The sequence below is a fragment of the Colias eurytheme genome, chromosome 9, assembly GCF_061535395.1.
Source record: "Colias eurytheme isolate Ceu_HAF_F1 chromosome 9, ilColEury1 Martin Lab GWU primary, whole genome shotgun sequence".
In the NCBI taxonomy this organism is placed as follows: Eukaryota; Metazoa; Arthropoda; class Insecta; order Lepidoptera; family Pieridae; genus Colias; species Colias eurytheme.
In genome coordinates, this window is record NC_142988.1 from 984,457 (window position 1) to 1,001,128 (window position 16,672).

A 16,672-nucleotide genomic window follows, 5' to 3' on the forward strand; every position below is an offset into this window, starting at 1 on the left:
CATTTATGAACTACTGGGTTTTATTTATTATTTTCTATTTAAGCTAAAATAGATCAATACGAGAAGAGAATTTTTCACCTTTGCTTACGGATGATTGGATTTAGATAATGTTAAGAATACAATTGTCCGTAAGGAAACCGATAGACCTTTTTTAAACAGATACTCGTACCGACATAATATTTTACATAAAAGGTAGAGTTACATAACATACTTTGACAATTGCTTCGTAGTCGTTTGTAGTTATCAGACAATAGATCATGACGTATCTATTTTTAAGCTATTGCATTGCTTTTATCTCAGACTGAGCGCGGCGACCGAATGTAAAAATTCCGTAACGATAAAACCTAACACCCCCCACTCCAACCGGCACAGCGATGCGATGCTATGCAATAGCTTTACCGAAGCAGTCCTCGAATGCCACACGTATTTTTTATATGAATCTTAATAAGAGACATAATCAATTACGATTCATATTTTAATATGCTTTCATCACGGTTTATTTCACATACAATTCGATAGTAAACTCCTACTACCTTATCTTTTATTTCATACTTTTCTGGACACAACAATAGGAGGGTCCATAGAGCAATGTCGCGAAGCAATTGTTGCGCGAAGCAGCTGGCGTTGTGGGGACCCGGTTATTGACAAGATACTAATCTAAATACCCAATTTAACTTAACCTGTTTATCAACTCAGGTGTTAAAACATTGCAAACAGACAGTAAGAAGTTCATTTTCATTTATACTATTAGTATGAATAGATATACTTAGGTAGTAGAAGTTGGAAGTTTCTAGAGTGAAGCGACCCTTGTCATGCTAACTTGCTTTACTTAGTGCAGTCTGTAGTTAAAATTGTTGACGTCGCTCTTCAGTAACAGATTACACTTCAAGACATAATTATAGAACAATCGTGTAAAAATAAACGAAATATTAATACTATACTAATACGAAATATTATTATTTATTAACGAAATAATTATTCCTACTAACAGTCCTAAATTTTCAATAGGTAATGTTAATTGATAAAAGTAACAGTCATGTTTTTGAAACTCGTCGTTAAGCGCTTATTCTACGTGGTCTTTATTACCTTATAATACTTACACCATAGGTACTATCACAGATAAAATATACTACATACTAATAAATCAAGGTACAGAAACCAACATTTCCGAATTAGCCTAATTTTCGTCAGTATTCCAATGCACTGTACCGTTGCATGTACACATGATTGCATCCTAGTCAAAGACTTGTGTGCAGTGTTCCTACTGTAGGTACGTTCCGAAAATATACCGTAAGGTTTTCCATTGATTTTCCAGACCTGGATTTCAGTGAGTGGCCAAAGCTTGAATTCTGGGTTTGAGAGTTTACTAGGCCTTTGTAGATGTACTTGTATTGAGAAATTTGAGCGGAATTCTATGGCTTCATGGTTTTGGGAAAACTTATTGATGTATTTCATGAGAATTTCGCAAAAAAATTGTACAATATTGACGATACTGTGCCAAGTCAAGTGACCTAAATAAGTTCTCATTAATTTCTTACTATAAAAAAGTTACTTTATGTGATATTGTCAGGGTAAAAATACATGTTTTTATTTTTATTATAATGAAAGCAGAATCTGAAACTCAACTTTAAATATAATCCATACTATAATATTATAAATACGAAAGTAACTCTGTCTGTCTGTCTGTTACTCAATCACGCCTTAACTACTGAACCAATTTGCATGAAATTTGGTATAGATATATTTTGATACCCGAGAAAGGACATAGGCTACCTTTTATTGCGAAATATGTACCAAGGGCGAAGCTGGGGCGGACCTCTAGTTGAAAATAAACGTGATAATATGATGCCGTAATTTGTCTGCTTTGTCAAAAAGTGCGGGCGGACTACTATAAGATATCATAAGAAAATATAACGAGATAAGTAATTATAGTTATTATAAAACGCAGTTGTCTAGTCTAATAATGGTCCTTCTTGTTGTTTTTATCAAACTATAATAATATTTTTCAATGCTCTGTTTTTTATTCACATTTTAACAAATTGTGTCTGTAGCTATCTATCGTCTATAATAATTTCATTTTCAATAATTACTTTATTCATTTTATTATCACAAAATCTAAATGCACACATCGTATTGTCAATTCAAGAGTTCTCTACAAAGAGTTTTATGTAAAAATAAATCCTTCACAATTTAAAACATAGTAACAACAAATTGGTAAATAGTAGAGCGCAGTGCGAAGTCAAGGCAATTTGGCTTATTTTATTTCCGATGTGGCAACTAAGTTGGCCTCAAGTGCAGTTTTATTTTCGCTACACTTGTGACATAAATTGCGGGACACACGTACGATTGACACGTTTTATTGTTTGCTATGTTTGTTGTTCGTAAAAGTTGCGAATAATGATCTCACAGTTTTGAGGATTTATCGTTCGATATATTTTGTTTTCGAGAACTAGAGAACGATAAAATCTACACGAACTGTGTTTGTGTGAATTACTTTGTTTTGGTAACGTACTTATATTTTTTAATATAATTTCATGTCGGTAAATAACAACTGTTTCAAGTCATAAATTGTTAAAGTATCAAAATCAAATCAATCACATCGCACAACATCTCGGGCTAAAATAAACGAAGGTTTACTGATGCAGACGAAAACAAAATAATTATGCCAAAGATAGTACTTGAGGTATATCAATGATTACTATTAATTTACAAGAGCTAATAATACACCCAATTATGCCGCATTACAGAGTAACCAGGCCTCCTGACATACGCACGCAAACCCATAATAATGTTTTTGATTAAGCCGCCCGTACTAAAATCACGTCGCCACATCAAAGCGAACGCCGTGGCCGCCCTGTCTAGCCCGTTCGCGGTGGTTTGAACCGGTCTGAACCGGTTTGAACTGCCCGTAACCAGCCTGATCCAGTACGCGTCACACGAGAGCGCCGTGTGACAATCATGGGCGGTTTGAAAATTCGTTTTGAAAATTTTCTGCTGTAATAAATACTATTTGTTTATTTCTTATGTAATCTTAATCCTATTAATATTATAAAGGCGAAAGTTTGTAAGGATGTATGGATGTATGGATGTATGGATGTATGGATGTATGGATGTTTGTTACTCTTTCACGTAAAAACTACTGAACCGATTACAATGAAATTTAGCACACATATAGAGGGTAACTTGGATTAACACATAGGATAGGTTTTATCCCGGAAATCCCACGGGAACGGGAACTATGCGGGTTTTCCTTTGAAAACGCGGGCGAAGCCGCGGGCGGAAATCTAGTACTATTATAAAGGCGAAAGTTTGTATGGATGTATGGATGTATGGATGTATGGATGTTTGTTACTCTTTCACGTAAAAACTACTGAACCGATTACAATGAAATTTAGCACACATATAGAGGGTAACTTGGATTAACACATAGGATAGGTTTTATCCCGGAAATCCCACGGGAACGGGAACTATGCGGGTTTTCCTTTGAAAACGCGGGCGAAGCCGCGGGCGGAAATCTAGTATAAACTATATTTATTTACATCAGCACATTCCTCAATATTATGTTGAGAACGGATTGCTAGTTGTAGGCACGAAAATAAAAAGAATGTGTCATATAAATTGAATTAAATAGTTATTAATAGTCGAATTAAGAAAATCCACACACATTAACTATTGTAGCATGTAGCATACATATAATAAAATACACATAAATGAGAACCTGAAAACACAACAGTACTTTCGAGCCGGTAAATATACGAACAGCATGTTGCTCTACCAGTTACAAGCACATAATAAATCGCAATAGCGAATAATTTTCTAACACATTTAATTCCTCGTTGGAACCGGCGGTTATTGCAAATACAAATTTCTAAAACCGCACACAGGTTAACCACCGCTTAGCAACAGCGAAATGGATTAATTAAAACTTCCATATATAGAATCACTAGATTTCCGCCCGCGGCTTCGCCCGCGTTTTCAAAGGAAAACCCGCATAGTTCCCGTTCCCGTGGGATTTCTGGGATAAAACCTATCCTATGTGTTATTCTGATGTATAAGCTATATTGTGGTAAAGTTTCATTCAAATCCATTCAGTAGTTTTTACGTGAAAGAGTAACAAACATCCATACATCCATACAAACGTTCGCCTTTATAATATTAGTAGGATGTGGACAAAATATTATTTTTTACGCATATTTTCATTCAGTCAACGTATGTAAAATATCAGTTTAGTGACACCACTTATAACTCGAGAAAGGCTGAAAGTAATGATTTTGGGTTTATCTCCGTTTCCAATAACATATTATGTACATAAAAAACTTACAAAAATAAATAAAAAAAAAACATGTACACGGTACGTCGTACGTGAATTAATGTGTCTTTAAATAAGGAGGACTGGGAATGAACATTGACATCATCATGTACTATGATGTCAATGTTGTAGGTACAATAAAATATACAAGATTTTTACGAGATCTTTCCATAATATGAATATTACGAGTAGCCTAAAGTTGAAAGTATTGCCTAGAGATTTGCAGAAAACTTTCCGGAAGCTAGTTTTGGTATTGAATTGCTTTATTTCAATCAGTTTTCAACTGTAACACCACAAAAAAACGCTACACATTTGCACAACACACTACAACATTTTCTAACTCCAAAGTTCTATTTTTATACCGTAATTTCATTGCAACCACCCTCCATTACTACAATTTAGTATGAGCTCACACAAATTGAGTTGACAGACTTAAATAAGGTTCTGAAAAAGCTACAAAAGCGGACTCGAGAAATCCCGAGTCCCGTACCTACATCATAGGAAGTAATAAAACGCTGTACCGGAGATGTATTTAAAAAATTTGACGGTATTTTTACGCCTCTTTTAGCGGACAGTCTATCCGCGACTATGGTTGGAAAAAATATCTTTTTGGAACAAAATTTACACTTATTTTGTACTGACATTATTAACTCTCTTTTTGCTTTCCTTTTTTGATTTAGCTCTACGTTACTTTATTTGTGCCATTTGTTATGTGGAGTGGCTGTTTTCCGTATAGATATAGATGAACAATTCACTATAATAAAATAAAACTTTCGCATATTATATCTTCTATATAATATAGATTGTTTCAACAAACATGAGCTGATACAGCGCTCCAATACGATGCACATATCCATAAGCTCTGCGACATAGAAAATCAGCATCCCTATTCTATAATCAGACATTTGTCCCGTGCATAACATCTTGTTACTGTATTTGCATGTAAACGCATTGGCGATGTAAATTCCGCACGAGGTTCGGGACGTGCCTCGGTGCCTAATCGATTTCAAAACGATCGAGCTTACGGAATAAGTTCGCAAACGATTCTTTGAACAATATTTATATGTGATACGAATATAATTGATACGTAATGTGGAAGTAATTTTTCGGACTGCAATGGCGGGATAGAGCCATTTTGAATCTTGAGTTAATGTTTAAATGCGAAACAAACGTACGTTTTTACTTTTATTACGTTTTTGGAACCTGTGGGAATTTATTGTTCTATTTAGTTTATAAAAAAAAATATAGTTACGAGAATTTAGAGCGACCGTAAGTGATGCAAAACATAAAGTTTAAACTGCAAATTGAACAACATGATGTCTGTTTTTTATACCTCATAGGTAATACAAGATTTCGTTAATATTAAGTATATTAAATTTAATGTACAGCAAAAGCAAAGTAAAATAACTGTTTCATAAAAGTCCAACGTAGCAAAACGTAATTACAAAATAAATACTCCGCTTCGAAATCGTTAAAATAAAATAAACCAAGACCCACTCCATTCAATCGATGCACAAAGGAGCGAAAAGGTACAGTCGCGTCGAGCGTCTCATAAAACGTCACAGGTATGTAACGTACAGTCGCTGACAGTCAGCGATGCGTGCTGCCCGCAGAGCGTGAAGCGCGGGCATGCGTGACATTACGAGCGCGAATGTACGGCACTTGTGTGTGTGTACGCTCGCGCGGAGAAGCCCTGATTTCATTTTTTTATTTCATTGAGGGGCGTGAGCGCGGTGGATGCAAGCGTGCTGGGTTTTGCGTGCGATTCATTTTATGTGCATGTACCATGATTTTGAGCTTGTTAATGTAAATGAATGGGTTACTCGGTTAAATGAGGGAATTATCAGTTATGTTTTATAGAAATTAATATATTGAAAACAGATTATCGTCCGTCATCATTTTATGTCTAGGTAACAGGAGTAGGCAACGTCAATGTTATTTAAATAAAACAGTTGATTTTTAGCATTTTCTGTCACTGAATCTACAAAAACTGACAGTCAAATTTTAAACCAATCACAGTTGCTATTAACTCTCGCTTGAATAAATCCGTATGCGATACATTATATACACATAACGATGAAACAAAGCTGAAATTTAAAAACGAAAATTGTCATCCGAATTTCGTAGCTGTAGTTGACAGCGTATTTCTTGACAAAGTTTAATTTAAAATAACATAGTTGACGGCGCGCCGAGCATGCAAACGACGTCCACATTTAGTATGGGGTGTATGCGCAATGCGGTGTCCCTGGCTCCAGCGTAATTGCACTGTTGCTTCGTTTGGAGAGCGTCGCGACAGTGTGAGCAGAGATGGACAGCTCAGATTTATAGCTGGTTATTACTGATTAAATTTGGAATTATGTGCCTAATTAATAGTGTAAATTAGGTTAGGTAATCAGATTATACGAAGGTAACACTAGAAAGATTACTCGACTTAATGATAAGAAGTATCGTTGTCAAATGAAGCGTTCTTAAAGTTATTGGGAATCTACAATATTTAAATACAAACTATTATTAACAATTTCAAAGATTATTCATATCTTTATTGTATTTTATCATGTAATACTCGATGAACGTTTAATATTTATTCGTATTATTATCTGAAACGTGTATTTTTTTTCACAAACACAATTTTTATATGCCGCAGAATAACCCCACGGTAAAAAGCGCCCCACAGTGCGCGTAGAGCTCACAAGTCGATTTATATTCACTAAACAAGCCTCGTATTACAGGGCGCGATTGAAAATCAGCTGCCGTGCCTAACGAACGTGGCTATTGGGGAATTAAAATGTACTACAAGTTGTGTTCGCGACTGTACTTTAGAGTTAAATGATTAATTATTATTTTGTTAGCGAAGTTGATGAAAATGTTAGTGCTCGTGGCGTAGTGTGATGTGGTTGGTGATTTATTAATTGAGTGAAGGCTGTATTATATTTTATTTATTTAGTAATAGATGCGATGTTTTTGGAATTCAATAAATGTAGAAGATTAGACAAAGTGTTTTATTTTTCATGACTCTCTCAATTATTATTATTTCTTTTTTACATAATTTTTCTCTATTTTACACAATTTACAAGGTAGCATTAAAAAGAGAGTTTTCAGGTATAATTATTACATTTTTGGTGCTTATAATCGTTACAGTAGAGACAGAAACAATAATTTACATCAAAAGTACAATACAAACATATTGTAATAACAACGTAACACAGTAAATAAAAATAGTGTAAACATTCAGTACTAAGAACAAACCCACACCCTACAACGTAATACAAATGATAAATCGCACACAGAAGCTATATCACAATTTTGTTGACACACTAACACTCTCTGATGCTTGCCGTCCATTAAAGAAAAAAAACGTTAAGACGCAATATCCAGTATCTTATGCTGGGCTCACCCCGGGAATTGAACTCATAACCGTTTGAGATGCTTTACGGTTCGCTCTCAACGCGGCTTTATTGCAGTTGCTTTACTCACTGTGCGGCGAGCGTTGCAAGTTCGATATGCTGGTGAAGCAAAAAATTAATCATTAGATAAATAAATGATTAGATTAATAATAATTGGTGTTTTAGTGGTGATAAAGATGTTGAGATAAATAGGGTAAATAGTTTTTGTGTAAAGTGTGGGTAGCCATTATTAATTTTGTTATTAGAAAGATTGTGCTAAGGAAGGATTAATTATTATTATCAATTTATATGCGAGTAAAAAATTTATTGGTTGAAAAGAACATTGATAAAGTTTAGGTAAATTCAACAATATCGAAGTCAATCATGTTGATATTCCATCGAAAACTGAATTTTTTGAACCAATTTTTTCAGAAAATATGGCGAGTAGTTGTTATTTATCTTTTTAGTGAAATTTGATTCCCACATAACGTCGATATAGCGAAAATTTCATAAGGAATTTATTCACTGTCTTCATTTCAATTGTAAAGGTTCTGTTACACAAATTGAATAAGGCAATAGCTTCAATATTGTCTTGTACTACTATAATATAATATGAATACTCAGCATACATATTCGCATTTCACAAGGTCGAAATAATAACCGCAGTCTGTTTCAAGTTGTAGTATCGGATCTATAATATCATAATATTCAGCATGTATAATATATTATTTTGTGAAGGACAAAATAGAGTACGAGTATTATTTCAAGCGTATCATCTGGTTTTATATCGAGTATCGAGATATCGAGGTAGAGTATCGACCTTTACGGGGCTAAACGATAAGGTAACAGAAGATAACATTGCTACGCTTGCTTGGTACATTGGCGTAGTTAGTAGAGCTGACTGGTCCCTGGTTCGATTCCCAATAGGAACTTTAAAAAATAACTGGATACCTCTACCGACTCTTCCGTAAAGATAAATTATCAGTGAAAGTTATCTACCTTGTTGTACCTATGGCTTGGCTTATACTTTTCTGGCACTGTGTTTTACGGCGATATCGCGTCGATATCACATCGCACAGTGCGTTCGACCAACAAAGTGTTTACTTTTGACTTTACGGATTAAACCTTTTTTATGTGACCTCAGTCGCAACTCCGAGATTACCGCAGTAAAAGTTTTGTAAATTGTGGTCTCAGCGATTTGACGTTTTTATGAGTTAATTGAGAGATGGCGGGTACTTTGAAATTAATACGCGTTGCAAAAGTTAATATATTGTAATGGGTTAAGCGAATGCAAAAATTTATGTTTTCGGAGTTTGAATTCAGAAATTGTAATAAATATTTGTTACAGAAACGTTTCGTATCAATTATGTATGGTCGTCGACGTAATTTAATTTAATAAGAACTTAAATATATCTACATTTCAAGACAAATACTAGGTATGGAATTAAAAAATACAGTTCTATTATCTTGTAAAAATAAAATTGAATTCAACTGTTTCCATGTATTTCTGATATTTATCACGCAAACACATTTATGAATTCTCATGTACATCATACGTTTTATAATAAATTCAACAAACACCTTACTTTAAACAAATTCCACTAAAATATTAAGGAACAAACATAAAGCCATCGCTTCGGATATCCTTACATTCCAAAGCGAGCATAATAGCGCACGGCCATAAAACGCCGCTAAAGTATCATAAAATAAAACCGCCCTAACTGCCAACCCAATTTTCGCAACAATACGGCATGTAGCATGGAAATCATCATCAATACATATAATAAAATTCTAGAAAAGTGGTGTCTGTACAATGAAAATATGTAAAAAAAAAATAGCAGGGGTTATTACTAAATCGATCCCAAACCCAAAACTGTCGTTAAAAAAATTTTTGTCTGTTTGTCTGTTTGTCTGTATGTTTGAACACGCTAATCTCAGAAACGGCTTATCCGATTTAAATGCGGTTTTCACTAATATATTGTGGTAAGCTTCATTTAACATTTAGTGTTTATTTCATGTCAATCGGTTCATAAATAAAAAAGTTATGACCATTTAAGTAATCACAGCGAACATTTGCTAAGGCATTCTATACATGAATTACTTTATTACGTAAATTATACGCTAAAGTTATTCCTTGACATGTCCAGATGATCATATCGAAAGTTCCCAAGCGTGGGGGGGGGGGGTGGTTATGCTGAGGGGGTAGTAGGGGGGGTCAAAGGAACTTTATTTAGATTTTTGCTCATAAGTCTAAAACCTGCACGAATAGCATTATGGTTACTTCTAGGTAAATTTTCTATATAAAAGGTCTTTGAAATTATGTCGTAGGTATTATATTTTTAACCCCCGACGCAAAAAGAGGGTTGTTATGTCCGCTATGTGTGTATTGCGTGTCTGTCTGTGCCACCGTAGCTCGCTAACGGGTAATACGAATTAGATGCGTTTTTTTGTTACATTAGTTGTTTATTATATTATATAGGGGTAAGTGGGAATGAAAAAAACGAATGTTAGTTGTTAATGTAGGTTGTAGGTTATACCCAAGTGATATATCAAATGAAAAAAGACGACCTGTCAGAAACAATTAAGTAGTCCAATGTTATCAAAATCGGTTCATCCATTTATTTGATATAGGGGTAAAAGTGGGAATAAATAAATAAATTTTATCAAGTGACTTATCTAATGAAAGACATGACGTGTAAAGTACAATAAGACATATTTTATCAAAATTGGTTCATCCATTTATTGGATATAGGTATAAAAGTGGGAATAAAAGTTGTCAAATAATATACCCAAGTGGCATATCAAATGAAAGGGCATGACCTGACGTGAGAAGTATGATGAGGCAAATTCAATCAAAATCGGTTCATCCATTTATTGATTTATAGCGGTAAAAGTGGGAATGAATAATCGAATGTGGTCAAATAATATAATCAAGCGGCATATCAAATGACGTGTGAAGTACAATTAGTCATGTTTTATCAAAATTGGTTAATCTGTTTATTACATATAGGGCACCTTGGGGTGATAGTGGGGATACTGTATAATCCAAATGGAGTACCAAACGAAAGGATATGACATGTACATAATATATAGGTATGATTAGACATGGTTTAGAATTTAGATCAAAATCGGTTCTGCCATTTACCAGGGGTGAAAGGGAAAAGTTGAAAGTCTGTGAAAGTAGAAGGAATATGGGAGCGGGAGAATAACCACATCCTGGAAATTTTGAACTCTTCTGTACCTAAGTTTTATAGCTCAGTTTAGTAATAAATTTTACTAACAGTTCTTTTGTGTTATTATTTATTTTATTTCTTAACTTTATAATAATGTGTAAGTACTTATAATTTAGTTGTATATGATAGTACGTGTTTCAAGACGTGTTTACTCAATAATTGTGTGTTAAGTAGTAACTACTATGCAGTCACTATTCCACGCGGACAAAGTCGCGGGCACAGCTAGTTTATAAATATGCCCGTCTCTCGTGGCCCATATCGCTAAACGCGGTGCATGCATAATGCACACGTCATCTGCGATATGCCTCGGGCAATGTGTGGTGGTAGGACAAGCGGGTACGATAAGCGGTAGCGGGTTGAAGGTTAGTAAGGTAGTGAGAGCGGGTAAGCGGCAGTGGACTGAATTTGGTAGTGTACGGGCTTACTTGTACGGGCTGCTTGCCTACTTTATGGGTTTGTTTACGGAAGAGGAACTATAAATTTGTAAAAGAGATTGGGAGCTTTGTGAAATTATTGTAGTTAAATGCGTTTTTGTTTTGGAACTTTTGTTTTTAAATCTAATGCTTGACAATGATTATTATCGGTCTACTTATTTATTTTTATAAATTACTAGCGGTCCGCCCCGGCTTCGCCCGTGGTACATATTTCGCAATAAAAGGTGGCCTATGTTCTTTCTCAGAGTCTAAAGATTATCTGTGCCAAATTTCATCAAAATCGGAACAGTAGTTTATGCGTGAAAACCATACATACATAATTACAAACCTTTCCTCTTTATAATATTAGTATAGATATCCATATTTGAAGTTAAGCAAAGTTTATTTCATCATAAAACGCACATACATATACATTTTTAAAAATCCTTAGCTATTTGCACTCTTACTTAGAAAGCGACGATGTTAACACTGATTTTTTTTGCAGCTTCACAATCCATAAGCTAAATTTTTTATTCATCTTTTTTGCACTGTGTGCCTTGTTAACCTGAATATAGTATTCTTTCTTCGTTATGTCTATAAAAGAAATGTCAAGGTACATTTACTTTCTCTCTTCACAGTTCGCGTACGTTGCATATGACCTCGAAAATAAGTGCATAGATTTAACTAGACCTTCAATTTTTATGATTATATGACAAATTAATGGACTTTGAACTCTACATCCAACTAAAATACGGTGCAACTTAGTAATTGGTGAGAATACTAGCAATTTTGAGTTTCGTTCTGATTAAAGCAAGAGTTAGTTTGACGAATGAATTTATAATAATAATAATTTATGTCTCTTGGTTAGTGCTTTGGTTGGATACTCGATCGTTCAAGGGAATTATAATTAATGCAGCTTTGAGCATTGTGATTTCCTATTGTTTTCATTTTCATGAAAAAGCAAAAAATTTACTAAAGTACCTGTATTTACCAAAGTGTCGTTTAGTTTTCGACAGAAAGCGATATGGAAAATTTCCAAAAATATTTTAAATGTTATTCATAGTTTCTCTTCCAGTAGATCGTAATTTGAAGGCTTAAAGTAAAATTATGGCTAGGTTTCAACGCTTATTTTCTGTCTCTATAAAGTAAAACTTGTACGGCGATTATTCGTTTTCTAATCGCTGTCAATCGCAACCGACACTAACGTCTCACAGCTTTTAGTCCCACGTTAGTTCTGGCCTCAGTCTAGAAAGCGCCACTCCATGTGTTTTATGAATCAAGATATTTTATATCATTGTACATTTCCTGAAATAAAACACTGAAATGAATGTTTGAATTTTTATTCCGAGCTGGAAGATGTTGCAACACTTTTTGTTTTTTGCTCTGTTTGTTATGATCTGTTATGATATTAGTCTCTGGGGTTAGGATTTTTCTAAAGCAAGTGAGCGACGTGGTTTTATTATGCAATTTTTTTATGTCACACGTGACAAATATGCTGTCTGAACTGCGGAGTTGATAACACAACACTGTATACGGTAATTGGTATTTTTGTATTTCAGGTGCTTTTCTACATAAATGTTATGAATGTTATAGCTGTCTAACTGTTAATTAGTCATCGATTACCAAACATAAATTCAAGCAAAAATTTTATAAATTCACGATTTTAGAAATGAATTTCCAAACTAATTGAAATAATTTTGAAAATATGTTTCTGAGAGTGAATAATTTTCTCATAACTATTAAATCCTTGATTGAAATTGTACGTGACCTTTTATCACCTAATCATTAGCCCATTACTGCTTATTAATGATAATTTAATGACAATCAATTAGACATGCACAGTAGTTTACAGAGTCAATAATATTTGCATATTACTGTGTTGATTTACGGCAAGGCAAGCTGCGATCCTGTATGCAAGTTTTTAGTTGAGACTTAATTGTTTATTGGAAAAATAATTAAAAATTTTAATTATTTTATCTTTAGCTAATTTTAAAATGTGTCGGAGTGCACTTCCTAAAATATTTTGTAGATAAAAAATATTTGTATGTGAATCAAAATAAATTACCAAATACATAATTCTGTTTTATTTTAAACTTTATCAAAACACCATCTTTATGGAAACAATTGTTCATATCATATTGCTATCCTGCGCTTTCATGTGCGGTAACGTGGTATTGTCACGCGAACAATCAGCCCATCAACAATGTGAAAAGGCGGGTCCACACAGAGCGAGCAACCTCGCTAACCATGCAGGCCGGTCAGTGTAGACGTGGCTTGGCTTGAAGCGCTTGAGCCACCGCTTTCCTCGGCCGAGTCACGACCACAGAGAGCTAAAAGCCTCGCGAAGCAATTGCTGAGTGAAGCAGCTTGGTCATTGTGGACGTAGGTACTTTAAGCAACGGCACACGCGCTTTACCGAACGAGCCACGTTCACAGGCTAAGCACCCCGCGCGGTAAATGCTTCGCGAGGCTGCTCGCTCTGTGTGAACCCGCCTAATGGACAAGGGTGGATACCATCCACCTGTGCATGAAACAAAACCCAACGATTAATAATAAAAATAAATACATCGTTTCCGCTACCGCGTTGTTTGTGATGTGCCATTTGTAATGTTTTTGTACGTTGGTAGGAATTTGTTTTGATTCAATTCTTTTGTAGATATAAGGTACTGTAAGGTGGGGGTTGTAGACGTAAAGTATCTTTGCATTATCTGTACTAGTACAAGGCATAAAATTTAAAGCTAAAAATATGGTATTCTGTCCCTACTGTTGTTTACAAACTTTTTTTTTACATAAAAATAAGAAAGGATCTCTATAACACAATAAAAGTTGATGAAAAAAGTATCAGTTAATAAAAAAAATATACAGCTACCTAATAAATTTGAAAAGTTATTTAGTAACATGATTCAAATCCATTTATTCCTTCCTGTTTATGAGACTTACTGTTATAGTAATTCAACTCTATTCAATTCACAATTCTCTGACTCTACATTAGGTCTGCAGCATAACAAAAACCGCATTCATTAACCGTCGCTTCTAAAAACAAAAACAATAGTTGTATAAATTAATATTTCTACCGATTCGCCAAACAATCGCGGTGTAATTAATCAAACGATCCATCAAGCGCTGACGCTGCAGCGACTATATTATTCATTGTAATTTTGACGTCCTTAAGTAAAACGACCAGTTTCACTTGAACCCCCCTGCCCCTCCATTGTCATACAATTTTGAATAGAACGGGATTCGTGTACGGTTCGCCACGGCTCTATGTAAACTGGTTAGTACATGTATGTGTTTTTGACGCTTGCAGCGCTGTAATATGATAATTAAATTATATACGTGTTTGCTTTACTTTGTATCTACGTATTTAATATTCCTTTGATGATACGCGAAATTTCTGTGAGAAAAAATTGGCTTATTTTATGTTGGGATGCTGTGTCGCTTATATGTTCATTAGGGACACAATTTTTGTCTAGCTTATTTTACCAGCATAAACTCTCGTAAAATTTGCGGGATACTCAAGCGAAAGAACAAAGTTTACAGCAATGTTTCAGTTAGTGGCTTTGCTTTTAATTATAATTGTGTGAAACATGTAAATTTTTGAAGTGAAACTTCTTTATCGGGGCTGGAAAAAAATTTAGTGTAACGCGTTTACGCGTGACATTTTTCCGTTACACGCCATCTTTTTCTTATCTCTACCACGCGGATTTGTGTAAAGTTGCATATAGTAAAAAAATGTTGTGTGGTTTTATGAAACCACGGTAAAAGTGAAACTTAGGCACAAAATTATCGTATTTGTACGATAATTGTCGTACGGTTCCGAACACTGCTTTATACCTACTCGGCAGCCGACCGTCACGCGACATGCGCTACACAGACCAAAAAGTTTGAGACGATGTAATAAAAGTTTCACTTTAATTATTTTTTGAAAAAATATAAGGCCATAAAGAAGTTTCACTTCTCTTCTTCTTCGTGTGTACTAGTACACGCACACATTTTTTTTTGTATGACAGAACGTACTAAAAAGACACCTCGTATGGAGATAGACTGCAATAATTAGACAAGCTAGTTTCCTAGAAATGAAGACGCGACAACCACACAAGTCACAACCAATCTCTCATTAAAAATATAATTAGCGAAGATGCGAACCGCTGCGCGCTCACATTCATATTTCACTTTAATACAAATGTTTCGTTTTTAAAACAAGTACACGTGTGTTATTCAGGTTAATATTGTCGCGCCCCAGTTTCTGTGTGAGAGCTATCGTGGTTTTCATTAAAATGCAATCTAGAACAACACTAATTTATTTAATTTGATTTACATGTAAAAATGTGGATGCTGCTTGGCATTGGTTAGAGCAGGTTTTGTCACTCTCGTAATCAAAATGTATTTATATCTCGTAATTTATGAAAGAAATTAAAGACTTTATGACACATTTGAAAAGCTATTTATTTGTAATGCTATTCAGGTCGACGAAAACAAACTAGAAACACAAGCCTTGGCGGTGATTCAAATTATTAATTAAGAAGACTATCTCCACCTACTAGATCTCTTCATAATCTTTATATTACTATTTGTCTAATAAGAGAAAACAGTCTGGTTTGGCATGTAATAGCAATTAATATATATTATATTATAACCTTCCTTTCATCCATCTCTATATAGTTCACCCAAATTTTATCCAATCTAAATGAGATCATGGTTACTTTCGTTTTTATAACATTTATTCCGAATAACTCCCAGATATAGGTAAGGAGGTCACTTGAAATTAAATTAGGTCATGGAATTACACGGCTCTCGTTCACCCAGTGACGTCTGCTTATCGATAAATAAATTATCGATATCTGTCGATGACAAGCAAAAATCAAGGCACCGAATTTGGCAATGAACTTATCAATGGCAGCTCCAATAATTAATTAATATGATTGACAGATTCGGGATCCTTGAGATTAATAATAATATTCAATTATGAACGCATAAGCTGGGAGTAGATGGAGGGTAGACGGGTTCGGTAATTGTGTGTACAATGATTTAATATTCATTTTAGCAATTGGATATATATTTTTGATTTACGCTATTTAGCTCTACTATACTTTGTGTATATGTATAGGCAGGTAATAGATGTAAGTTTTATAGAGATGGAACTTAACCTTGCAAGTATTTTTAAATAGTGTCTTTCTGTTACGCTTTTACGGCTAAATCACGACGCCGATTTGGGTGAAACTTTGAATGGATATAGTCTATAAAACACATACCTACATTTTCATCGTAACTATGTATTTTTCAATCTGTCTTTCATGAATAATTCCTATTTCACTCATCTTCTTCTTTATTTTT

The 16,672-nt window shown here is 34.4% G+C and overlaps 1 protein-coding gene across 1 annotated transcript in view; it reads left to right on the forward strand.

Moving 5' to 3' along the window:
- The first annotated feature begins 11,206 nt into the window (after positions 1 to 11,206).
- Positions 11,207 to 16,672, forward strand: part of mmd (disintegrin and metalloproteinase domain-containing protein mind-meld) — a 163,740-nt gene continuing 158,274 nt past the window's right edge. The window contains exon 1 of the mRNA XM_090105283.1: positions 11,207 to 11,378. Coding sequence (XP_089961409.1) covers positions 11,207 to 11,378 — 172 coding nt within the window. The remainder of the gene's footprint in view (positions 11,379 to 16,672) is intronic.